This window comes from Callionymus lyra, chromosome 1 (assembly GCF_982586985.1).
Source record: "Callionymus lyra chromosome 1, fCalLyr1.hap1.1, whole genome shotgun sequence".
NCBI lineage: Eukaryota > Metazoa > Chordata > Actinopteri > Syngnathiformes > Callionymidae > Callionymus > Callionymus lyra.
This window is the reverse complement of record NC_141818.1, coordinates 43050221-43076741: the sequence shown is the minus strand read 5'-3', so window position 1 is coordinate 43076741 and position 26521 is coordinate 43050221. Positions and strand designations below refer to the sequence as shown.

At 36.4% G+C, this 26521-nt stretch overlaps 1 protein-coding gene across 2 annotated transcripts; it reads left to right on the top strand.

Moving 5' to 3' along the window:
- Positions 1-16: 16 nt before the first annotated feature.
- Positions 17-25111, top strand: dnm2b (dynamin 2b). 2 transcript variants are annotated; one of them, XM_087808494.1, is made up of 20 exons: positions 17-480; positions 4013-4086; positions 4161-4310; positions 5443-5646; positions 6978-7076; positions 8156-8316; positions 8381-8523; positions 9345-9480; positions 11154-11221; positions 14620-14758; positions 16274-16360; positions 16423-16493; positions 16551-16605; positions 18272-18382; positions 19462-19571; positions 21073-21184; positions 21245-21412; positions 23419-23642; positions 23711-23938; positions 24748-25111. In XM_087808494.1, exons 1-20 carry the CDS (start codon positions 320-322, stop codon positions 24812-24814), a joined length of 2568 nt encoding a protein of 855 aa, XP_087664620.1. In that variant the 5' UTR covers positions 17-319; the 3' UTR covers positions 24815-25111. The 2 variants fall into 2 exon arrangements, with proteins under 2 accessions (XP_087664620.1, XP_087664612.1); XM_087808486.1 differs by lacking the exon at positions 14620-14758 and adding an exon at positions 12370-12508 and having other exon boundaries at positions 21-480.
- The last annotated feature ends 1410 nt before the right edge of the window (positions 25112-26521 follow it).

Below are 26521 nucleotides of genomic sequence, written 5' to 3'. Positions count from 1 at the left end.
ATTGGAACCGATACGCCCCGCCCACACCCTGCTTTTTCCAGTGATTGACGTGAGGCTCGGCCAGTGGCCGCGTCTGTGGGCGGGGCGAGGGCAGGGTGTCGCCTGACCGGATGATGACAGAACTTTTTTCACCTAAATGTTCCACTTATGTCAGCTCTTCCCCGGCCGTGCTGTTGACTTCCAAGCCTTGACTTGAGGCGACATTAAGCGGTTTTTAACACATTAAAAAAAATATATATCGCCTTTTTTCTTAGGAAGAGGTAGTTTTTTTTTTTGTTTTTTTTTCCCGAGCCGTGAAAATACCAGCCGGAGGGCCACCATGGGGAACCGGGGGATGGAAGACCTCATTCCCCTCATCAACAAGCTCCAGGACGCCTTCAGTTCCATCGGCCAGAGCTGCAACCTGGACCTGCCCCAGATAGCGGTGGTTGGCGGCCAGAGCGCCGGGAAGAGCTCGGTGCTGGAGAACTTCGTCGGAAGGTTGTATTAGTCTTCAATGGAACACGTCACGACTGCTGGGTTTATCTAAGAATAGAACTCAAGTCTAGAACTGCCACTGGAGTTCGGACCGGAACCGAGTCTTGTTGGCGTAAAAAGAAAAGAAAAAAAAAAGTCGCAGGGTCTCTTTTCCACAGAAAGTTGGAAGCTATTCACCAACACCAGATACGAATTCTACGTAGGGAACAGCTGTTTATCTTGAGTTTTTGTTTAAAGCTTAATAATGTTGTGGAGGGAATAAAAAAATCAACACAACGTCAGACAATTGCTTTGTCAGCACGAAATGGACTCACTTCTTGCAGTGTTTCTGTCAAATATTTACACACTCAGGCGTTTCCTTGTGAGATAAGAACGTCGTTGAGATGCTTCTCATAGGTCAGGACAAGTGAGGTTCAAGGTCCTGTGTCGCCATTGTTGATCCTCCTCTATTAAGACCGCCACGCATCTGAAATCTGCTTTCCATAATCTCTCCTCTCATGATTCAATCTTCAAGACTCCTTTTTTTTTTTTTTTTGTTGCTGTCTTTTGTCTCCGGGTCCCTTCAGTGGCCGCAGGAGACAGTGGGGCCATTCATGTGTCGGTGCCAGGGTCAGCAGTGATGTCACCAGCTGCACCGTCATGTGTGGATGACACACTGGGTACCAGAGACCCGCCGAGACTCGCATCCTCGCGTGTCTTATAATCGACTCTGTGTTCCCAGAAGCAGCTTTTTGTGAGGCTGATCTGTGGGTGTGAGTCACTGCTTCATCCTGTTTTAGTCCATGTGTCACTCGTGCAAGGTGAAGACATTTAAAAAAAAAAATCTGTCCAAATGATCTATGAAAGTTTTTTGTTTTTTTCCCCGAGATCTCAGAATGAAGCTTTTGCTTTCATGCATCTCGGGGGGTTGTAGAGAGGGAAGAGGATTCATTGTTGTGTAACTTCCTGAATGCTCTGTCAGCAGCAGTGGATAACTGGCAAAGAGTGTGTGTCTGTGTGTGTGTGTGTGTGTTGTTTCTTAACTTCTGGGGCTGAAGCGATACACTAATGTCATATATATTCTGCTCTCGTTACGGTATATTTCAATACACTTTCACACAGAATTGTGAGTGGATGCTTAATTGAAGTGATATCTCGCGATTGTAAGGATATTGCTGCCATCTGGTGGCCTGAAGGTTAATTTCTACACAAAAAAACGAAACGCTGTTAATATGTGGATGATAATTCCAAAAAAGAATGAATTTTATTTGACACTTTGATGAAATATAAACCATAAAAACTTACTTTTCTTTCTCAATGTGTTTTATGGAAGTTAGTGTCATCGAAGTATCGAATGGTTGAATTTTATATATATATTTTATATTGTTTTTTGTTTTTTAATAATTGATTTCAAACTGAGCTGCTCGATCGATCACTCGCCTGATCACCTGTTTCGCATGATAGCCTGAAAGTGCTCTGTTGGTAATGTCTGGTGTCGCTATTATACCAACATTTTTATATTGAATTTAAAAGACTATGAATTAAAATATATTGAATTAAAAATGTATTATTTTAAATTATTCGAATAGATTAGACTATCAAACTGTATGTGTAAAAAATAAATAAAAATGCATTAATAATGAAACCTCACAATATAGAAATGATTTACACCAATTGTAAACAAAAATAAAGTTTTTTTTAATTAAATAACATTTAGTTTTAAGATTTAAACCATCTATTATTCCAATACACACACACACACACACACACACACACACACATACACACACACACACACACACACACACACACACACAGCATGTAGTCAGTGACCTGGAAGTGATCCCAACCATTGATCGATTCATGTGCTTGTGATCAAACGTTGAATCAGACATGTTTGTTTCTCTCAACCCTGTCAATAATAGATGCAGCTGAAAGTCGATGCCTGGCGTCAATAATTAAAACTCTCTCCGGCTGTAGATGCACAAAATGTGGCTTGTTTTGTTTCCTGGATGGTTTCTTGAAAGTGCATTTTCAACAGCTTTAAATGTTTGTTGATCTCTTGCCACTTATTCAACCTGTCGCTCAATAGTTTCATCTTCATCTGTGTTTCTCTCTACGAAATTCTGCTAATGATATAAGTTGAAATAAATAATAATTAATTCAAAAATAATAAATTCAGCTTACTTTGGAGCCCAGTGGAGTAATACTAAGAGAGTCATAGAGTAATACTACTGTGACTCTCCCAGTAATACTACGAGGATTGCAGAGTAATACTACAATGACTTGTGGATAAATAATACGAGAATCGAGGATTTAAACTGTGTTGACTCACAGAATAATACTACGACGATCGCAGATTAATACTACAGTGACTCCCGCAGTAATGCTACTGTGACTTGCGGAGTGATACTACCAGAATTGTGTAGTAAAACTCAATGACTCACAGAGTAATACTACCAGAATAGGGGAGTAAAACTACTGTGACTCACAGATTAATACTACCAGAATAAAACTACAGTTTTACTCAACAAAACTGCAGCATGTATCTCATAAAATTTCATTGTCAGTAAGTAAAACCAGAATCAATTTTTAATGTGCACTGTTAACTTTTGGAAAAAAAATGTTAGTGTAGTCTTGAGTAAAGTACAGGAAAATTGTGTGATTTATCTGTTATGTTGACTATAATTTTTGTTAGGGCTGTGTATGGCAAGAATCTTATACAATATCCGGAATAAAACTATTGGGATATATTTTTATCGATATTCTATTACACCCCTATAATCTAGTACATATTTTAAGTGGGTCTACAATGTTTTTAAACGTTTTGTCAACTACTGAAAGTTCTGTAAGGAATAAGGTTGGAGGTGTTTAAATTGAGACAGAACCTCTTGTGGTTATAAAATGCAACTGCAGAAAGATGCTGCCTAAAGTGTTACCGGTTACACAACGGTTGGAAGCTTTGGTTAGTCATTTGGAAATACCTGTAAATGTTGACAATCATCCCTAGAAAGGAAAAGAAAGACGATTGATTTAAAGTGAAAACTTAAAAAGAGAGAGACGAGTAACAAGGACAAAGAAAGTGAAGATGTCAATAAGTCAATTAAATAATTAAATATAATAACAAGTGTGATTGTACAGTTGTTTTTTCATGCATTATTTCATTTTATGTTTATAAAAATATACTGTAAACCATAAGGACTAACAATAACTAATTTATTTTATGAAAAAGACACATTTTTTTAAAAAAGGAAAAATATCAAATTAAGTTAAAAAAAACCAACTAGTTGAACTAGTTATGAGCAGTTGAAGTGAGTTACATTTTATAGCTTTACTTGACGCGGTGAGGTTCACGTATAAACAGACTTGTGGCCCCTGAGATTCACTTAAACCAGATTATCTAGAACTTTTGAGGTCCATAACACTACTGCCACCTGCTGTCTGAACGAGCTCATTGCTAATGATAGTTCATCTGGTTTCATTAGTATTAAGGTCCTGGGAGGTTTAAAGGTATAAATAAAAAGGGGATTGTGAATTGAACGTTGATCTCTTCCAGGGACTTCTTGCCCAGAGGCTCTGGCATCGTCACTCGCCGACCCCTCATTCTGCAGCTGGTCAACAATAAAGCAGGTACGTTTATCAAAAGTGGAGGATGTTCTTCAGAAGGAGCTGAATAACAATATTTTCTCTCTATTTATTTGAAGAATATGCCGAGTTTCTTCACTGTAACGGTCGCAAGTTTGTGGACTTTGACGAAGTCCGCCTTGAGATCGAAGCGGAGACCGACCGGATCACTGGCTCCAACAAGGGCATCTCTCCAGTTCCCATCAATCTCAGAGTTTACTCCCCAAATGGTGAGAAATCTTAATATTTATAAATATTACAAACACCAGCAGCTCACACTGGTATGGAAGTGTATCAGTGCCATCATCATATTGTATAGTTAAACATTTCAAACGATAAAATTGTGTTTATTAGTTTAAATAATTACATAATTTTCATCAATGATCTGATCCAGCCTTACACCCCAGCTCGGGCTCTGAGGTCTGTGGATCAGAATCTACTGATGGTTCCTGAACACGCTTCAGGACCAGAGGAGAGAAATCCTTCCAGACTGTTGCTCCTAAGCTTTGGAACCATCTTCTCTCTCTCTTTGCACTTGATAGAGTCTACTGACTCCTTTAAGAAACATCTTAAGACATTTTTATTTGTTCAGGCTTTTCCTTGATTTTCTGGAACTCCTGTTGTGTTATCAGTTTTATCTTGACCTTTAAAGTACATACTTTATTGAATATTGTTTTGATTGTTTAACCGCTTTGTGACCCTGGTCTAGAAAAGCGCTATATAAATAAAAATTACTTACTTACTTACATACTTTTAATATATATATATATATTTTTTATAGAATATCTTTAAAAATGAATGCATTATTTTACACATAGAGTTTGATCTTCTCATTCCAATAATTAAACAATAAATGTTCTAAATTCAAAAACATTTAATTCATAGTCTTTTAAATTCCATATAAAAATGTTGATTTAACAGTGACACCAGACATTACCAGAAGAGCACCGAGCTACTCGATGGAAATTTCACCCAAAATCATGCGACCGCGCAGACAAAAAAATGACGACGTCGAAACACCGGCGTGTCAATTCATCATTGGCTGATTCTAAAGTTTGCCACCGGTGTTAGTTTAAAAGCTTTGTAAATAAAAAAGCCAGTGACTCTGTGCTCGATTGGATTAGTCTGGTCAACATTTTACTATTGAATTCGAAAGACTACAATTGAAAAAATGTTGATATATTTATTATGTATGGAATTTGAATATCAAACTATACTATATTTAATAAACATTTATTTATTTTTATTCAATTATATATATATTTGAATAACCCAATACAGAAATAATAATTTATTTTCAAATATTTAAATGCAAGAAATAAAGCTCAACATTTAAAAACCTCTTCCCTCTCCTGCCTCCAGTGCTGAACTTGACCCTGATCGACCTGCCGGGGATGACCAAAGTGGCCGTGGGCGACCAGCCGGTGGACATCGAGCACCAGATCAGGGAAATGCTGCTGCAGTTCATCACCAAAGAGAGCTGCCTGATCCTGGCCGTCACTCCGGCCAACACCGACCTGGCCAACTCCGACGCTCTCAAGATCGCCAAGGAGGTGGATCCGGACGGTCGGTGGATGTTGTGAACGTAGTTTTCATTATCTTTGTTTGAATCGTGTCATTTTAAGCATTTTATATATTTTTTTTACTAATTGAATTCAGTATTTTCTTACGGTTGAATTCGTTTTTTTATTTGTTTTTCTATCAAACTTTCAGCCACTCATGCAGGCGATCACATGACCGTTCAATCAAGTAGCTTTTGTATTCATTTAAAATTGTTTCAAATTTGAAAATATTGAGTTTAAAACATTTATTTTGTAATTATTAGAATTACAATATCAAAATCTACGTGTAAAAAATATTCATTTCAATTCATTTGTTTTAATCCAAACTATACAAATTATTAATCCAGACTAATCAAATCACCCCAACAACCCAATTAATGTTGCCAATAAAACTCCCATGATGCACACTGCTCTAGTTAGTGAGGGAGGGCTTTAATAGTGTATTCTAATCTTAAATCTTTCTTTGCCGTGTCAAAAGTAATCCACAGCTCTTGGCTGGGCGGCAAAGCATCATAGAAGCTGTTCAGGTCAGCGTAACTGAGGGGGTTTTTGTGAGTTTATTTTTTTGAATTATTAGAATTTGAATATCAAAATCTATGTTTAAAAATATTCATTTAAAATAATTTTTTATTTGAAAGTCCAACCTTTCAATATACAAATTTAAAAAAACTAAATTATCAACAAAAAAAAGAATACTGCGCTAAAAACAATATTTTCCTAAAAACCTTTGTTTTAACATCAATTATTTAAAAAACTTAAACAAATTAGACCTTTCAATGTACGAACTCATTAATTCAATTCTTATAGAAAATGTGATGCTAAAATAACACGTCAATAAAAGTTTCAAAGTTTCAATTTTAAATGTAAAATTCCACCGTTGAATGTTCTCATCGCAATGATTTAATTTCACACCAACAATCTTTTAACATCTAAAATATTTTTGACCCAATTTGTCCCAATTCAAGCACTAAAAATGGGTCGCCTCAGCCGAGGAGGAATTGTTGTTTCTTTCGTCTGTATTTAGGTTTTCTTCTTTCCCTTGCACGGCTTATAATCTGCTGTTCAACACATTTGGCTACGTTCAAAACTAGCAAAATAAATCCATTTAAAGTTGTCTTCATAAAACACAGTCAACATGTTTTTAGAACTTTGCCATCAGAGTTTGTTTTTATTTCTTTGATCGTACGCTGCTTTTAAAGTTGTGTGAAATAAGCTTCTTGCCAGGATCATTCATCATCTAATCATCCAATGTTTCTTTACGCGATAATTACAATTAGTGTAAAAATAAAAGTTGAATGATAGTTTCATGAATAAGCTTCCATTTTGTGTCTTCAGGTCTGCGAACGATCGGCGTCATCACCAAGCTGGACTTGATGGACGAAGGCACGGACGCGCGAGACATCCTCGAGAACAAGCTGCTGCCGCTGCGAAGAGGTGATGTATGTTTGTGTTACACAAAGATGGGGTAGTCTTCAAAACGTTGTGAGCAAGCTTTTTAAATTCAAAAGTCAAAACCCACATTACTTGTGGTACCGATATAACGTTGGACTCCCATGACGCCTTTCTATACACCGCTCTATTTAGTGCCGTTGTTGCGATGTCAAAAGTCATCCACAGCTTTTGGCTGGGCGGCAAAGCATTATGAAGCTGTTCAGTTCGCCGTTATGAGAAGGGGGATTCAATTTGATTGACATGAAGCCATTCAATCAATTCAAACAGGTCAAACATAGATTTACTGAACTTTCTGTACCACAGACGATGTAGGTTCAACTTGCGATGTCTTGCTGTTACGAGTGTACCCTATATATTTATATATACTATATTTTAGAACTGTTTTCATAATTAGGGCTCACTGGATTATAAGGTCGAATAGAATAGAAGTGCAGTCAAACGTTTGACTGGGTTTGCGTTATGCATCTATCTATCTATCTATCAAAAAAATGTTTTGAGTGTACAACAATCAAGACACACTCGCTTAAACCGGTTGCAGTAATCTCACTCCATAGCCGTCCGCCATGATGTGACGTGCGTCGCAAATCCCACCCCGTGATTGTCCAATTACGTTATCCCGCCCACAGCGAGTCGGCTCAGTCGGAGAGGGGGCCATGAAAGTTTTTGTAAACGAGTCACCAACCAGGTAATTTTCATATATAAGGAGCTCCGGAATATAAGGCGCACTGTCGTTTTTTGAGCAATTTAAAGGCTTTTAAATGAGCCTTATAGTGCGGAAAATACAGTAAATAAACATCAACCAACCAAGATCAACAACCTTACTTATGGTACTAATAAAACTCCCATGATGCACACTGCTCTATTAAGTGAGAGCTTATTTCCCACTATAACACTATTTGAATTGCAAGTATTTTCTTTGCTCCGTCAAAAATGATGTTGACTGGGCGGCAAAGCCTTCCAGAAGCTGTTCAGGTAGCCACGGTCACGATTTTAGAAAGTGACCCCTCGAATGAACTACAATTCATAATATTGTTACACACGTTGGTGTCGACCCACTGCAGGCTACATCGGTGTGGTGAACCGCAGTCAAAAGGACATCGACGGGAAAAAGGACATCCGGGCAGCTCTGGCCGCGGAGAGAAAGTTCTTCCTGTCACATCCCGCCTACAGACACATCGCCGAGCGGCTGGGAACCCCGCACCTTCAGAAGTCCCTCAACCAGGTCGGGAAGTTCCGAAGATCGCTGGAAGAACGAACTCACACCCTGTGTGTGCGTTTGTTTGCAGCAACTGACCAACCACATCCGCGACACCTTGCCGGGCCTGCGCAGCAAACTGCAGAGTCAGCTGCTGTCCTTGGAGAAAGAGGTGGAGGAGTTCAAGAACTTCCGCCCGGACGACCCCACGAGGAAAACCAAAGCTTTGCTCCAGTGAGTCTCAAGCATTCGTGTGTAGATCAGTGGCGTCACAATGTTCAATGGCTGGTTTTTGAATGTTCGTTTTTTATATTTTTTTCACATTAAAAGGTTAAAAAATGTTCTTGACTAATTGAATTTAAAAAATAATAAATAAAGAAAGGTTGAATATGGTTTTATTGAAATCAATCAGTTGTATATTGAAAAGTTGAATTTTTATAATACTTTTTTGTATCATTTAATCTTTTAAAATTTATTTTTTTTTGCTCATAGTTTGATATATATATATGTATAATACATTTTCTAAAAAAAACAAACATTTTATAAGATTCATATTTTTTTATTCGTAGCCTTTTAAATTCGAAATATAAAACTGTTGATGGAAGAGTCATGTGACCGTCTGTGCCTAACGTGATTGGCTGGAAGTTCGATCGAGTTTTAACCCATGTGTTATCTCAGGGTCAAGGTGACCCGAAGGCCTTTGGGTCACCATGTTGAATTCCTTTGGAAAATATTCAAATATATAAATAATATATATTTTTAATTGAATAAAGAAAATAATATCCAGGTTTTTTTGCAATACTAAAATATTTGATACAATTTACAATATTTATTACAAGGATAAAGAATATAAATATAAAGAAATGGTTTTATTATCGGGAAAAAACTCACCAGTTTTGAAACATGTATCGAATGTACACATAATAAATATTTATAAGTTGATTTACAACTTTGATAACAAGTTTCACATCGGAGGTAGTTCAAAAAAAATCAAATCAAATCAAATGAACGATAACAATTCCCTAAATTCTCTCTTTTGAAACCTCCTCTGACAGGATGGTGCAGCAGTTCGGCGTGGACTTCGAGAAGTGCATCGAAGGTTCCGGGGATCAGGTGGACACGTCCAACCTCTCCGGAGGAGCAAAGATCAACAGAATCTTCCACGAGCGCTTCCCCTTCGAGCTGGTGAAGGTGAAGGATGATTCAAAATCATGTTTCTTCTGGTCCCTCCTCATCATTCTTTGGTTAAATCCGTTTCTAAAGAATCCATGTAAAGACGATTTTTCGATTCATATTTTTATTTGGGTTCTGATTTCAGGTCGAGTCGTGACGTTAACGCTCATGAAGAGTGTCTTAGAATCTTACGGTCAGACCGAGAACATCTGGAAAGAGTTCACCAAAATGAGGAAGAAAATGTTGACTTATTAGCACAAATGTAAAGAGGGAATGTGGAGAATCTGTAGGAGAACGAGTGAGGAAACGCAGATTCCTCAGTTAACTCTTATCTGTTCAAGTGTTTCCTGAGGAAGACATTGTAAAGTCACCGTCTGCTGCTTCAGGCTTTAAAAGCAGAAGCGAAAACCTCTAAAATTCTGTTATTTTTTTCATTATTTTTCTTTTCCTGTTTCTGTTTCTTTCTCCTCCTACTTAATTTTCCTTTTTTTCTTCTTCCCTTTCCTCTGTAACCTTTTCTTTGTTTTCTTTTTCTGTTTCATTTTCTTTTCATTTCTGTCTTCATTCATTTTCTTTTTTCTCCCTTTTCCTCTGTTTATTTAACCCTTTTCTAATTCCTTCTTTTCCATTACATCTTTTTTTTTCTTTACATTTATTTAAGTACAAGATGACACAATCTAAGTCTAAAGATTAAGAACATAGATAAAAAAAATATATATTATTAACATAGAATAATCTTGTCTTTTCACTTCTGCTCCCAGAATCAGAATTAAAAAGCCTAATAACACGAGGTGTGAACGAGTCCCTGAGTCTATTAGTGTTGCATCATGGGAGGAGCATTCATCTGCTTCTCTGTTCACTGATGACAGTGTTCAGCGATGGACAGTAGTTTGTCGATATGAGACACTGTCTACTTTTTCTCGTCTTTTTCATCTAGATTTTCTTTCATTTTCGCTTCCTGAAGGTTCAGAACTGAAAACAGAAGCGAAAACCTCAAAAGTTCCGTGTGAAAAACACTACAGAAATAGAAGTAGACGAGTTCGTCAACAGTCTCATTTTTCATGACGTGTAATTATTCGCCTTCCAAGATGAAAAATGCATTTTTCTTGTAAGTGAACGACTGAAAACAACTGATTTTGTGAAAAATCAAGGTTATATCAACAATAATTGAGAAAATCTTTGCGACTCTTGATGACAGTCTCCATGACATCGGAATAATCAACCTTTGAATTAAAAAACGTTGAAACTTGTATAAACAATTAAATAAACAATATTTAGCACTTTTATTTCACAAAAAAAGAAATACACTGTAATTACATTTTAAATATTTTATCATTTTGAAATGTTTTTTACATGTAGAGTTTCATATACTAATTCCAATCGTTAAAAAAAAAAGTATTCAATTATTTTCATTTAAAGCTATTTTAATTCAATAAAGATATGTTGCCACCAGACAATACCAATAGAGTACCGATCTACTTTATGCAAACTTTCAGCCAATCAGGCGCTACACTGACGGTCATGTGATGGCGTAGAAGCACAAAAGCAATCATCTTTTTCTTTTTTTTTCAATGGTTGGAAAAAAACTACAAATTTTTAAAAAAGATTTTAGATTCAACTTGTTGTTTGTTTGTGTTGTTGTGTTTGTTGTTGTATACGCAGCAATCAAGCGACTTGTGTTTGTGCCTCAGATGGAGTTCGACGAGAAAGAGCTGAGGAAAGAGATCAGTTTCGCCATCAAGAACATCCATGGAGTCAGGCAAGTGGAGCCGACATGTGTGTGTGACGGTGTGAGGGAACGTGACACATCCACCGATGAACTACTTCACCTGATATTGGCGTTAAATTAAATCTTTTGAGAAGTTAAGCAAACATGTTGTTTAAATCCACGTCTTCCAAGGTCACGTTTGTTCGTCTTTATGTGTCTTTCTGAACAACCTTTGCATAGAATTGCATTATATGGAAGTTTATCAGTTTAGTTGCATTTTAACCCTTGACTTATCTCTGGGTCAAGGTGACCCAAAAACAAATGTGTTTGTAGTATCCCCTGTGTCGATATGCAGTGGTGGAGGTCGTTCATACGGTCGATACCACAAACACATTTGTTTTCCGGCCTACGGGTCACTTTGACCCAGAGACAACACAAGGGATACCACAAAGACATTTGTTTTCAGGTCTACGGGTCACTTTGACCCAGAGATAACACAAGGGATACCACAAACACATTTGTTTTCAGGCCTATGGGTCACTTTGACCCAGAGATAACACAATGGATACCACAAACATATTTGTTTTCAGGCCTACGGGTCACTTTGACTCAGAGATAACACAAGGGATACCACAAACACATTTGTTTTCAGGTCTACGGGTCACTTTGACTCAGAGATAACACAATGGATATCTCAAACACATTTCTTTTCACGACAGAAGATGTAAAATGTTCAAATGTTGAAACTTAAAACAATTTTTCTTGAATGTTTGCTATTTTTTATTGAAAGGTTTGATTCGTTTTTATTTAATCATTTAAATTAAATCAATCATTTGTATATTGACTTTTTTTTTTTACATTTTATCAAAAGTTAGATTCAAAATTATTTATTTTTACATGTTCTAATTCCAATATTAAAAAATGAAATATTGAATAAAATTTGCATTAAAAACTTACTATTGAATGAAAAAAATAAAACAATTCTAACTGAGGACAAGAGGACACAGAAAACACTTAAGAAAGAACCTTTTAGATAAAACAGGAAATGAAAGTTTCGACATGTGAAAGCAACGATATCGTGATAAACGTCCATGAATGCAGTTTCATGCTCGTCATAGTTTATGTTCCCCATGTGTGTGTGTGTGTGTGTGTGTGTGTTGACCGTCGTGCGCCTCCATGTTGTGTCGTGTGTGTCACAGGACAGGCCTGTTCACCCCAGACCTGGCGTTTGAGGCTATAGTGAAAAAACAGATCATTAAGCTGAAAGAACCGTGTCTGAAATGCATCGACCTGGTCATCCAGGAGCTCATCAACACGGTCAGGCAGTGCACCGACAAGGTATCCCTGCAGGGGGCGCTGTAGACCCACACGCTCAGAAGCTCACACACGACAACACTATCGTCACTCAAACACACACACACACAGACACACACACACACACACACACGACAACACCATCATCACTCAAACACACACACACACACACACACACACACACACACACACACGACAACACACACACACACATGACAATACCATCGTCACACACGACAAGAGCATCGTCACTCACAAACACACACACACTCAAGCACACACACACGACAACACCATCGTCACTCAAACACAAACACACACACCAGACAACACCATCGTCATTCAAACACACTCAAACGCACACACACACGACAGCACACACACACGACAACACCATCGTGACACACACACACTGAAACACACAAACACGACAACACCATCGTCACACACATACACTAAAACACACACAAGACAACACCATCGTCACTCAAACACACACACACTCAAATACACACACACCACACAACACCATCGTCACTCAAACACACTCAAACACACACACACAACAACACCATCGTCACACACACACACTCAAACACACACACACGACAACACCATCGTCACACACATACACTCAAACACACACACACACGACAACACCATCGTGACACACACACACACACACTCAAACACACACATGACAACACCATTGTCACACACACTCAAACACACACACACTCAAACACACACACACACTCAAACACACACACACTCAAACACACACACTCAAACACACACACACACTCAAACACACACACACTCAAACACACACACACACTCAAACACACACACACTCAAACACACACACACTCAAACACACACACACACACTCAAACACACACACACTCAAACACACATACACTCAAACACACACACACGCTCCTGCTGGTCTTTCCTTCTTCACTGACGTGTCAAACACAAACACAAACACAAACACAAACACAAACACAAACTCTAACCTTGAACAGTTTCTTCGAACATCAACACTTTTGGATGAAACTCTGTTCAATTGTTGATCAACTCAGATTGTGGAAGATTTTAGTCTTTTTTTTACCGTCGTGAGTCCAAGAAATCTGAACCTTTTTTTGCATTTATTCTTCTACTTTTTTTCTTTTCCTTCTTTTTACTTTTCTTTTATAATTTATATAATTTATTCATATTTTTATCTCAATATTTTTTCCATTCACTTTTTTATTTATTTTTATTTTCTAATTTAATTTGTTTATTTTTTTCTTCTTTTCTTTCTTTGATTTTGTGTCCCTTCCCTTTTTTTCTCAACTGAGCTATCAACATTTTTATCCTTTCTTTTTGTTTATTTATTTTTCTTCATTTTTACTCGGTTTTCTTTCCCTTTTTTCAATCATTTTCCTATTTGTAATTACATTTTTTACTATTTATCTTTCGGGGGTTTTTCCCTTTACTTTTTCTTCTTTTATTTTCCATTGTCAAAATTTTCTTATTGTTTTTTCAATTAACTTTATTTTTAATTACATTTTCTTCTACTTCATTTATTTACATTTTTTCTGTTTTTTTCCTCTTTATTTCCAATTTTCACTTTGTTCTCTTTTCTTCTTCTATTTTCCATAAATGTTTTTTTAATTAACTTAATTTAATTTATATTTTTTCTATTGATTTATTTTTCTTCTTTTTTACTTTGTTTTTCTTTCAATTTCCTTTTTGTATTTTTTTTTCAATTTGTTATATTTAAATTTTTTCTATTTACTTGTTTAAATGGAACTTTTTTCTTTCAATTTGTTTTCTTTGTTTTCCTTCTTTTCTTCTGTAGTTTCAACATCATAAAGTCTCTCCTTTAAAAACAACAGTGAATCTACTTTGATTGACAGCCGAGCGTCTGTCGGGGCAGAAGTCGACCAAAGTTACATTAACTTGCATTGGAAACTATAATTAATCAAGTGCTTGTTTTCATTTTTCCTCTCGCTCTCCTTCTTCCCGACCTCGGCTTTTTCTTCCTCTTCCCCCCCGACCCGACCCGACCCGCCCCTCCCCTGCCCACCCCGCCCCCCACACATTTTTTTTACGCCCCCCTTCCGTTCCCTCGCCCCCCCCCCCCACAGGACGGGCCTGTTCACCCCTGACCTGGCGTTCGAAGCGATAGTGAAAAAGCAGGTGATAAAGCTGAAAGACCCGTGTCTCAAATGTGTCGACCTGGTCGTCACGGAGCTCGTGGCGCTGATCAGGAAGTGCACGGAGAAGGTAAACAGGAAGTGACGATCAGACGTGTAGCGACTCAGAAGTCGGAGAATAAAAAGAGCCACGAGAAGAATCTTCTGCTCCACATGTTTCTGCTTTGATCAACGATGACTCTGAGCACACACACACACACACACACACACACACACACACACACACACACACACACACACACTGCACCAGATGTTGTATCCAAACATCTTCACGACGCTGCCTTTGGTTTCATTGGATCTGATGTCGCAACATTAAAGTGACGAGTCGGCGTTTGACTTGAAGTTTCTTCAAACCTTCACAAAAGTCCTGATCTCAGCTCTTAATGCAAAAATGTATCTTATTTATTTTTATTCACTATATTTAATCATTTTCTTATCTTTTTTCTTTTTCACATTCTTCTTTATTTTCTATTTCTGAGTTTTTATTTTCTCCTCTTTCTTCCTTTTCCCTTTTTATTCCTCCCTTTCCTCCGTAACCTTTTCTTTTTCATTCTCTTGAGTCTTCATTCACTTTTCATTTCCTCTTTTTCTTTAACTTCTATTTATATCCGTTCAATTGTTTTCTATATCCTTTTCGTCATCATGACAATATGAGACCATGGTTTTTTTTTTCATCTTGATTTTCTTTTCTTCTTTTCCCTCTTCATCTGTTTATTTTTACCTTTTTTTTGCTTCACATCTTTTTAAATTTTTCATTTACTTCTTCTTTTCATAATAATAATAATAATAATAATAATAGGAGACACTCTCCACTACGTTTTGTCTTTTTCATTTTGATTTCCTTTCTTTTTTTTCCTCTTCATCTGTTTATTTTTACCTTACCTTTTTTTTGCTTCACATCTTTTTGCATTTTTCATTTACTTCTTTTTTCACATAATAATAATAATAATAATAATAATTATAGGAGACACTCTCCACTACGTTTTGTCTTTTCCATCTTGATTTTCTTTTCTTCTTTTTCCTCTTCGTCTGTTTATTTTTACCTCTTTACAATTCTTTTTTTTGATTTAGATCTTTTTGCATTTTTCATTTACTTCTTCTTTTTCATAATAATAATAATAATAATAATAATAATAATAATAATTATAGGAGATTCTCTCCACTACGTTTTGTCTTTTCCATCTTGATTTTCTTTTCTTCTTTTTCCTCTTCGTCTGTTTATTTTTACCTCTTTACAATTCTTTTTTTTGATTTAGATCTTTTTGCATTTTTCATTTACTTCTTCTTTTTCATAATAATAATAATAATAATAGGAGACAATCCCCACTATGTTCTGTCTTTTCCATCTTGATTTTCTTTCCTTTTCTTTTCTTTCATCTTTTTCTAATATGACTGTTTATTTGGTTGTTTAAAATGATACCAAAAACCTAATATTTGGATGAAAACTGTTGAATGAACACGATTGTAGACACAAGTGAGTTTGAGACAAAGTGCAGCGTCGTGAAGCATCCGTCGGTGAGCAAAGGAAGAGGATGATCGCATGCCTTGAAACGGTGGTTCCTGCAGTGTGTGCTTTGATTGACAGCTGAGGTCGTACCCTCGCCTGCGGGAGGAGACGGAGAGAATCGTCACCACGTTCATCCGGGAGCGAGACAGCAGGACCAAAGACCAGGTTTGTGATCTAAAGGAGGCCACGAGTCCTCCGGTCTCAGACGTGTCTCGCTCTTCTTGCAGGTGCTTCTTCTGATCGACATCGAACTCTCCTACATCAACACCAACCACGAGGACTTCATCGGCTTCGCCAAGTATGTCTTTAGCGACGTCGAAGTGAAGCGTGATTGACTGACGTGATTCTCCTGCAGCGCGCAGCAGAGAACGGCGGCTAATGCTACCAAGAAGAGAGTGATGCCGAATCAGGTGAAGTCGGATTTTTCCTCCACCTTTTCCTTCTCTTTCCATCTTTTTCTTTTGAAGAAAACAACTCTATCTTTTTATTTGGACACAAACTGGTTCATGTTAAAAATCACAGAGAGATTCTGTTTCGTCTTCGGACAACGCCTGGTTTAAAGCGACTAGCGTTGAGAGACGGTATTCCCGATAAATAATACGGATCCAGTTTTCCGGTTTTGATTTATTATTGTTAACGATCCGTAAAAACAACGACATAAGTGTTTTATAAACACAAGTTGTAGGAAATATATTTAAGGTAATGTGATTAACGAATTACATGAGCTAGGCTAACGTTAGCATCACATCCACACGTCATTAGCTTAGCTGAACTTGCTACTTTCTGGAGTCTAATTATTACAAAATAAAGGCATGAAACTCACATTTTTGCTTTTACAACACTTGATGCGTCAATGGTGTGTATTTGCAAGAATTTGATACGTATCACAATACAGGAGCAACGATTCAACATATAGTGATAGTGTAGTAACAAGGATATATGCGTAGTATTGTCCAGTACTTGACTCTGGTGTTGTGATACTGTAGTAACAAGGATATATGTGCAGTATTGTCCAGTACTTGACTCTGGTGTTGTGATAGTGTAGTAACAAGGATATATGTGCAGTATTGTCCAGTACTTGACTCTGGTGTTGTGATACTGTAGTAACAAGGATATATGTGCAGTATTGTCCAGTACTTGACTCTGGTGTTGTGATAGTGTAGTAACAAGGATATATGTGTAGTATTGTCCAGTACTTGACTCTGGTGTTGTGATACTGTAGTAACAAGGATATATGTGCAGTATTGTCCAGTACTTGACACTGGTGTTGTGATACTGTAGTAACAAGGATATATGTGTAGTATTGTCCAGTACTTGACTCTGCTGTTGTGATAGTGTAGTAACAAGTATATATGTGTAGTATTGTCGAGTTCTATATATACTATATATATATATATATATATATATACATATACATATACATATACATATTTATAGTGATATACAGTAATAGTGTAGTTTTGTCGAGTACTTGACTCTGGTGTTGTAGAATTTACAGACCACATGACTCTTGACGAAGTAGTAATTGCTTTCATTTGTTATCAAACAGAAAATACTGTATGTCCAAAAATCAGCTTTAAAAGCTGCTGGACTCACTGTATCCTCTCGTCCTCAGTCGTCGCCGGGATTTCATTTGTGGAGGACGTAATGACTACCGACATCTAGTGGCCGGAAGTTTAATTGTGAATATTTGCATGTTCATTGTAAATGTAAAAAATATCAAATTATTTAATTCAATACAGACTTTATTGAAATTAGAAGCATAAAAGAAACATGAAAAAACAAATACAGTGTTCAATCGCTACTTGGTTGTGAACAACATATCGCAACATTTAATTGTCTTACCCATGAGGTAGAAACTGAAAGACACACAAAGTCTCAGCTTCAGCTTGTCATGAGTGAATGATGCGTTCAAGAGCGTAGGATGTTTTATAACAGAATGAGAAGCACTTTAACATCACGATATTCTCTTCAATGCAATCCTGCACTAGTTTTTCTTGTGAAACGATCTGTGACTTAGACGTGATGGTTAGTCCTGTGACCATGTGTGTGACCTCTTGACCTGGTGTCGTGCAGGTGATCCGCAGAGGCTGGTTGACCCTGAACATCAGCATCATGAAGGGAGGATCCAAGGACTACTGGTTCGTCCTGACGGCAGAGTCTCTGTCCTGGTACAAAGACGAAGAGGTGCGTCCATCCATTTGTTTTCACTTCCCACGTGTGCTGGCTGTCATTTAATCACCTCCAGAGGTGGTGGCTCTGACCCTTGGCCTCCGCCCTGTGGGCTTGATGCGGCAGCTTGAGTCCGAGTGACTCTTAAACTGTTTGTTTGTAAACACTTATAAATCTAATAACACGTCAGGTGGTTAAGGAATAATGGTAATGACATTGATCGTAATTAAATTTCATTATATAGTTAAGATGAGCCTTTTTTTTTTGGGCCTCCAGGTCACTTTGACGCTAAGATAACACAAGGGATACCTCAAACACATGTGTTGTTGAGCCTCTGGGTCACTTTGACCCTGAGATAACACAAGGGATACCTCAAACACATGTGTTGTTGAGCCTCTGGGTCACTTTGACCCTGAGACAACACAAGGGATACCTGTAACACATTTGTTTTTGGGCCTCTGTGTCACTTTGACCCTGAGATAACACAAGGGATAGCTCAAACAAATTTGATTTTGGGCCTTCAGGTGACTTAGACCCTGAGATAACTCAAGGGATACCTCGACACATTTGTTTTTGGGCCTCCAGGTCACTTTGACCCTGAGATAACACAAGGGATACCTCAAACACATGTGATGTTGAGCCTCCGGGTCACTTTGACCCTGAGACAACACAAGGGATACCTGTAACACATTTGTTTTTGGGCCTCTGGGTCACTTTGACCCTGAGATAACACAAGGGATAGCTCAAACAAATTTGATTATTTTGGGCCTTCAGGTGACTTTGACCCTGAGATAACTCAAGGTATACTTCAAACACATTTGTTTTTGGGCCTCCAGGTCACTTTGACCCTGAGACAACACAATGGATACATTAAACTCATTTGCTTTTGGGCCTCCAGGTGACTTTGACCCTGATATAACACAAGGGATACCTCAAACACATTTGTTTTTGGGGCCTCCGGGTCACCCTGACAGATTCAAGTCACAGTTTTGATCCCTTCAAGTACTTTTATACTCACTTTAAACGCTGATCGCGGACGCTGAACTAAATGCTGTTCAGATCAGTCGTCACTGATGACGTTGATGTTTCATCAGGAGAAGGAGAAGAAGTTCATGCTGCCGCTGGACAACCTGAAGCTCAGAGACGTGGAAAAGGGTTTCATGTCCAGCAAACACGTCTTCGGGATCTTCAACACGGAGCAGAGGTGACTGTTGTGTGTGTGTTTGTATATGTATATTCAAATATATATATATATATTTTTTATATCAGAATATATCAGAATATTCAAGAGTTGAATTTAACATTTTACATTTTGAAACTTTTGTAGTCTTTTAAACTCAGTATATAAATGTTGCTATAATAGTTTCACCAGACAGAACCAACAGAGCACCGAGCGACTGGATCCAACTTCCAGCCAATCATGTGAAAATTTATGATTTTATTTTCTTACATTTGTTATCATAGAGTTTGATATTCTTATTATATTATATTATAATTAATACTTTTTTTGTATTTTTAACTTTTAAGACAAAATTAAATAAAAAAAAAAAAGTTGTAATAACAGCTAATAATCAGCGAATCATTTGACGAGCGGACGATCATGTGACTGATCGATCCAGTGGCTCGGTGCTCTGTTGGTAAAGTCTGGTTATACCAACGTTTTATATAGAAGTGTAAAAAATAACAAACAAACCTCTCAATAAACAAATTGTTGAACTAACAGCATGTCAATAAAAAAGTGACTTTAATCGAACAATTTAACTATAATCAAACAATTTTCAACTATAATCAAACAATTTTCAACTATAATCCAACAATTTTCAACTATAATCAAACAATTTTCAACTATAATTAAACCATTTTCAACTATAATCAAACTATTTTCAACTATAATCCAACAATTTTCAACTATAATCAAACAATTTTCAACTATAATCAAACAATGTAACTGTAATCAAACAATTTTCAAATATAATCAAACCATTTTCAACTATAATCAAACAATTTTCAACTATAATCAAACAATTTTCAACTATAATCCAACAATTTTCAACTATAATCAAACCATTTTCAACTATAATCAAACAATTTTCAACTATAATCAAACAATTTTCAACTATAATCAAACAATTTTCAACTATAATCCAACAATTTTCAACCATAATCAAACAATTTTCAACTATAATTAAACCATTTTCAACTATAATCAAACTATTTTCAACTATAATCCAACAATTTTCAACTATAATCAAACAATTTTCAACTATAATCCAACAATTTTCAACTATAATCAAACAATTTTCAACTATAATCAAACAATGTAACTGTAATCAAACAATTTTCAAATATAATCAAACCATTTTCAACTATAATCCAACAATTTTCAACTATAATCAAACCATTTTCAACTATAATCCAACAATTTTCAACTATAATCAAACAATGTAACTGTAATCAAACAATTTTCAACTATAATCAAACAATTTTCAACTATAATTAAACAATTTTCAACTATAATCCAACAATTTTCAACTATAATCAAACAATTTTCAACTATAATCCAACAATTTTCAACTATAATCTAACAATTTTCAACTATAATCAAACAATTTTCAACTTTAATCCAACAATTTTCAACTATAATCAAACAATTTTCAACTATAATCCAACAATCATAATAAGTTTCATTGAAATGTTTGTGTCAGAAACGTGTACAAGGACCTGCGTCAGATCGAACTTGCCTGCAACAACCAGGAGGAGGTCGACAGCTGGAAGGCCTCGTTCCTCCGCGCAGGTGTTTACCCGGAGAAAGACCAGGTAGACGCTCCCACCTGACGGCGTGTGTTACGGAGCACTCACTCCCGGCGCCCCCTGCAGGTGGAGAGCGACGACAACATGGTTTCCAACGACACCGTGTCCATGGACCCTCAGCTGGAGCGGCAGGTGGAAACCATCCGCAACCTGGTGGACTCGTACATCGGCATCGTCAACAAGTCCATCAGGGACCTCATGCCCAAGACCATCATGCACCTGATGATCAACAACGTACGTGCGCCTCTGCCTCCACTAGTTTGGTCTGTTGAGAACCAACTTTGAATTTTGATCGGACCTGCAATTCACTATTTTTTAACAAAATGTCAAACTAAAATTACTGTTTTTTTGTCTAATTTGTAGAAAAAAACATGTTTAGCAGTTTTTCAAAATAATTAATGTGTTATTTAATTACTTTAATATCATAGAAAATGTATTTTAAGTAAGTAATTAGTATTTATAGACAATAATTTCATAATAAATGTATTTTAATCACATCATGATGAATTCATTTAGATTAATTGAATATCATAAAAAAGGTATTTCTATACGATATCATATTAAATGTATTTTTTAATCAAGTTAATATCATAAAAAAGTATCTTAATAAAATAATATCATAAAAAATGTATTTTTATACAATAATATCATGATAAATGTATTTTAATCACGTTTATATAATGATACATTTATTTATATATCACAATAATACCATGATAAACGTATTTTAATATAATAATATCATGATAATTATATTTTAATCACGTTAATATCATGATGAATGTATTTTTATACAATAATATCATGATAAATGTATTTTAATACAATAATATGATCATTGTATTCATATATCAGGTTTATATCATAATAAATGTATTTATATATCACTTTTATATCATAATAACTATTTATATATCAAGTTAATCATGATGAATGTTTTTATATATCACAATAATACCACGATGAATGTATTTGAATATAATAATATCATGATAAATGTATTTTAACATAATTTTAATGTCATGATAAATGTATTTTAATACAATAATATGATAAATGTATTTATATATCACAATAATACCATGATGAATGTATTTTAATCACGTTAATATCATAATAAATGTATTTTAATCACGTTAATATCATGATAAATGTATTTTAATCACGTTAATATCATAATAAATGTATTTTAATATAATAATATGATGAATGTATTTTAATCACGTTAATATCATAATAAATGTATTTTAATCACGTTAATATCATGATAAATGTATTTTAATCACGTTAATATCATGATAAATGTATTTTAATCACGTTAATATCATAATAAATGTATTTTAATCACGTTAATATCATAGTAAATGTATTTTAATCACGTTAATATCATAATAAATGTATTTTAATCACGTTAATATCATAGTAAATGTATTTTAATCACGTTAATATCATGATAAATGTATTTTAATCACGTTAATATCATAGTAAATGTATTTTAATCACGTTAATATCATGATAAATGTATTTTAATCACGTTAATATCATAATTAATGTATTTTAATCACGTTAATATCATGATGAATGTATTTATATATCAAGTTAATATCATGATAAATGTATTTTAATCACGTTAATATGATGAATGTATTTATATATCACGTTAATATCATGATAAATGTATTTTAATCACGTTAATATCATAATAAATGTATTTTAATCACGTTAATATCATAGTAAATGTATTTTAATCACGTTAATATCATAATAAATGTATTTTAATCACGTTAATATCATAGTAAATGTATTTTAATCACGTTAATATCATGATAAATGTATTTTAATCACGTTAATATCATAGTAAATGTATTTTAATCACGTTAATATCATAGTAAATGTATTTTAATCACGTTAATATCATGATAAATGTATTTTAATCACGTTAATATCATAATTAATGTATTTTAATCACGTTAATATCATGATGAATGTATTTATATATCAAGTTAATATCATGATAAATGTATTTTAATCACGTTAATATGATGAATGTATTTATATATCACGTTAATATCATGATAAATGTATTTTAATCACGTTAATATCATGATAAATGTATTTTAATCACGTTAATATCATGATGAATGTATTCATATATCAAGTTAATATCATGAGTAATGTATTCATATATCCCGTCACTATGGTAACAACCCTGCACTCGTGGACTACGACGATGTCCGCAGGCGAAGGACTTCATCCACTCGGAGCTGCTCACCTACCTTTACTCGGCGGGCGACCAGGGCAGCCTGATGGAGGAGTCGGCCGAACAGGCCCAGAGGAGAGACGAGATGCTGCGCATGTATCACACGCTGAAGGAGGCGCTCGTGCTCATCGGCGACATCAGCACCACCACCGTGTCCACGCCGGTGCCGCCCCCGGTGGACGACACCTGGATGAGGGAGCAGAGGCACGAGCCTCCACGTCCTTGTCTTACCGTCCTCGTCTGACCGTCTTCTTCTTCTCCTCTGCGTCCAGGAACGCCGCCGCCGCCGCCACGGCGCCCCCTCCCTCCCGACCCCCCGCGGTGCGCGGCCCTGCGGCGGCGCCGCCTTCGCTCCCTCTCAACCCCTCGCCCGCCTTCGGCGCTCCGCCGGTGCCGTCCCGACCCGGACCTCCAGGTGCCTATGCTGGCGACCCCGGGGCTCCTTCCTTCCCCTCCAGACCGGCGCGTGTGCCCCCTGCCCTCCCCCCTGGGGTCCCCAGGTGAGTCCTCTTTGTATTGACATTTTTTACTCACTATATTCAATCATTTTCCATATTTTACGGGTGATTTTGTTGAAATAATTTCATTCAAAATCGTATATTTTCAATTTTTTTACACATAGATTTTGATATTCTAATTTTGCTCGTTACAAAAAAGTGTTTTCTTAATTAATAATTAATATTTTTGAATTCAATAGTGTCACCAGACAGTACCAGACGATCACGATCGGTCACATTTTTATATTGTATTTAAAATGCTACAAATAAACAAAACATGTTGAAAATGTTTATTTTGTAATGATTTAAATCAGAATATTAAACTTCATGTGTGGGAATTAAATGAAAACATTTATATAAATAATTGAATTTGATTATATATATTTAAAGGTTGAAATATTAAAAATAATTATTCTAATAATTGAACACAAAACCTACTAAATTCAATCATTTCTGTATTTTAAGGTTGATTTTGTTTAAATAATTTAAGTCAAAATTGAATATTTTACAAACGTATTGTATTTTTTACACATATAGTTGATTTTCTAAATTCAGAATTAGAATCGTCTTAAATGAATTGATTTTTTTGTAGCTTTTAAATACAATATAAAAATGTTATTATAATGGCGACATGTTACCAGACTAATCCAATCGAGCACCGAGAAAAAAATCCATACATTTTGAAAATGTCAAAAAAAAAAATCAACTTTTCAATGAACAAACTATTATAAGTTTATACATTTAAAGTGTTAAATTCAACTTTTCAATGTATTCATGACTTGAGAGGATTTTCTTTCCTTCTGTGCTCACAGACGGCCCCCCGCGGCCCCCAACCGTCCCACCATCATCCGGCCCTCGGAGCCGTCCCTGCTCGACTAGAAAAAAACACTTTTTCATTCCACTTTTTACAAACCGTCCAAAAGTATTTTCTAGAATCTTTTTTCATTTATTAAAAAGGGAAAATTTGATGAATGGTCTTGTTGTGCGTCTTCGACTGAAGCGTTTTTGTAAAGATGTTTGAACCTGATGTTCACCTGAAGCTCCTCAGTGAGAAGCTCTGACCAGTTTTTACAAAACGTAAAATTCAAGAAGTCGCTTTTTTCCTTCGCTGGTGAACTTTGTTCGTTTCATGGAATCTAATGGAACATAAACGAAATAAAAACGTTGGGATTCAAATTGTTTTGTTTTTTTCTTGCTTTGCCTCCTTAAACGTGTGGCTTAAAAGGAGGGGAAGGTGGTCTTCAAAATGTTGTGAGCAAGCTGTGTATCTTAAAAGTATAAGGCGCTTTGTCCGGAATTGAGAAAATTCCTGACATTATACAGGATACAGTGATGACTGAGGACGAGAGGATACATTGATGAATGAGAACGAGAGGATAGAGTGATGACTGAGGACAAGATACAGTGATAACTGCGGACGAGAGGATACAGTGATGACTGAGGACGAGAGGATACAGTCATGACCGAGGACGAGAGGATACAGTGATGACTGAGTACAAGATACAGTGATAACTGAGGACGAGAGGATACAGTGATGACTGAGGACAAGAGGATACAGTGATGACTGAGGACGAGAGGATACAGTCATGACCGAGGACGAGAGGATACAGTGATGAATGAGGACGAGAGGATACATTGATGAATGAGAACGAGAGGATACAGTGATGAATGAGGACGAGAGGATACATTGATGAATGAGGACGAGAGGATACAGTGATGAATGAGGACGAGAGGATACAGTGAGGAATGAGGACGAGAGGATACATTGATGAATGAGAACGAGAGGATAGAGTGATGACTGAGGACAAGATACAGTGATAACTGAGGACGAGAGGATACAGTGATGACTGAGGACAAGAGGATACAGTGATGACTGAGGACGAGAGGATACAGTCATGACCGAGGACGAGAGGATACAGTGATGAATGAGGACGAGAGGATACATTGATGAATGAGAACGAGAGGATACAGTGATGAATGAGGACGAGAGGATACATTGATGAATGAGGACGAGAGGATACAGTGATGAATGAGGACGAGAGGATACAGTGATGACTAAGGACGAGAGGATACAGTGATGAATGAGGACGAGAGGATACATTGATGAATGAGAACGAGAGGATAGAGTGATGACTGAGGACAAGATACAGTGATAACTGAGGACGAGAGGATACAGTGATGACTGAGGACAAGAGGATACAGTGATGACTGAGGACGAGAGGATACAGTCATGACCGAGGACGAGAGGATACAGTGATGACTGAGGACGAGAGGATACAGTCATGACCGAGGACGAGAGGATACAGTGATGACTGAGGATGGGAAGATACAGTGGTGACTACGGACGAGAGGATACAGTGATGACTGAGGACGAGAGGATACAGTGATGACTGAGGACGAGAGGATACAGTGAGTCCAGCAGCTTTTAAAGCTGATGTTTGGACATATTTTGGCTTGAAAACAAACAAAAGCAGTTACGACTTCATCAAGAGTCATGTGGTCTGTAAATACTACAACACCAGAGTCAAGTACTCGACAATACTACACATATATACTCGTTACTACACTATCACAACACCAGAGTCA

Coding starts and splice junctions, on each gene's coding strand:
- dnm2b (XM_087808494.1), top strand. CDS start 320: ATGGGGAACCGGGGGATGGAAGACCTCATTCCCCTCATCAACAAGCTC. Junction 4,311..5,442: donor CAGAGTTTACTCCCCAAATG/GTGAGAAATCTT, acceptor TCCTGCCTCCAG/TGCTGAACTTGACCCTGATC. Junction 16,361..16,422: donor ACAGCAGGACCAAAGACCAG/GTTTGTGATCTA, acceptor CTCTTCTTGCAG/GTGCTTCTTCTGATCGACAT.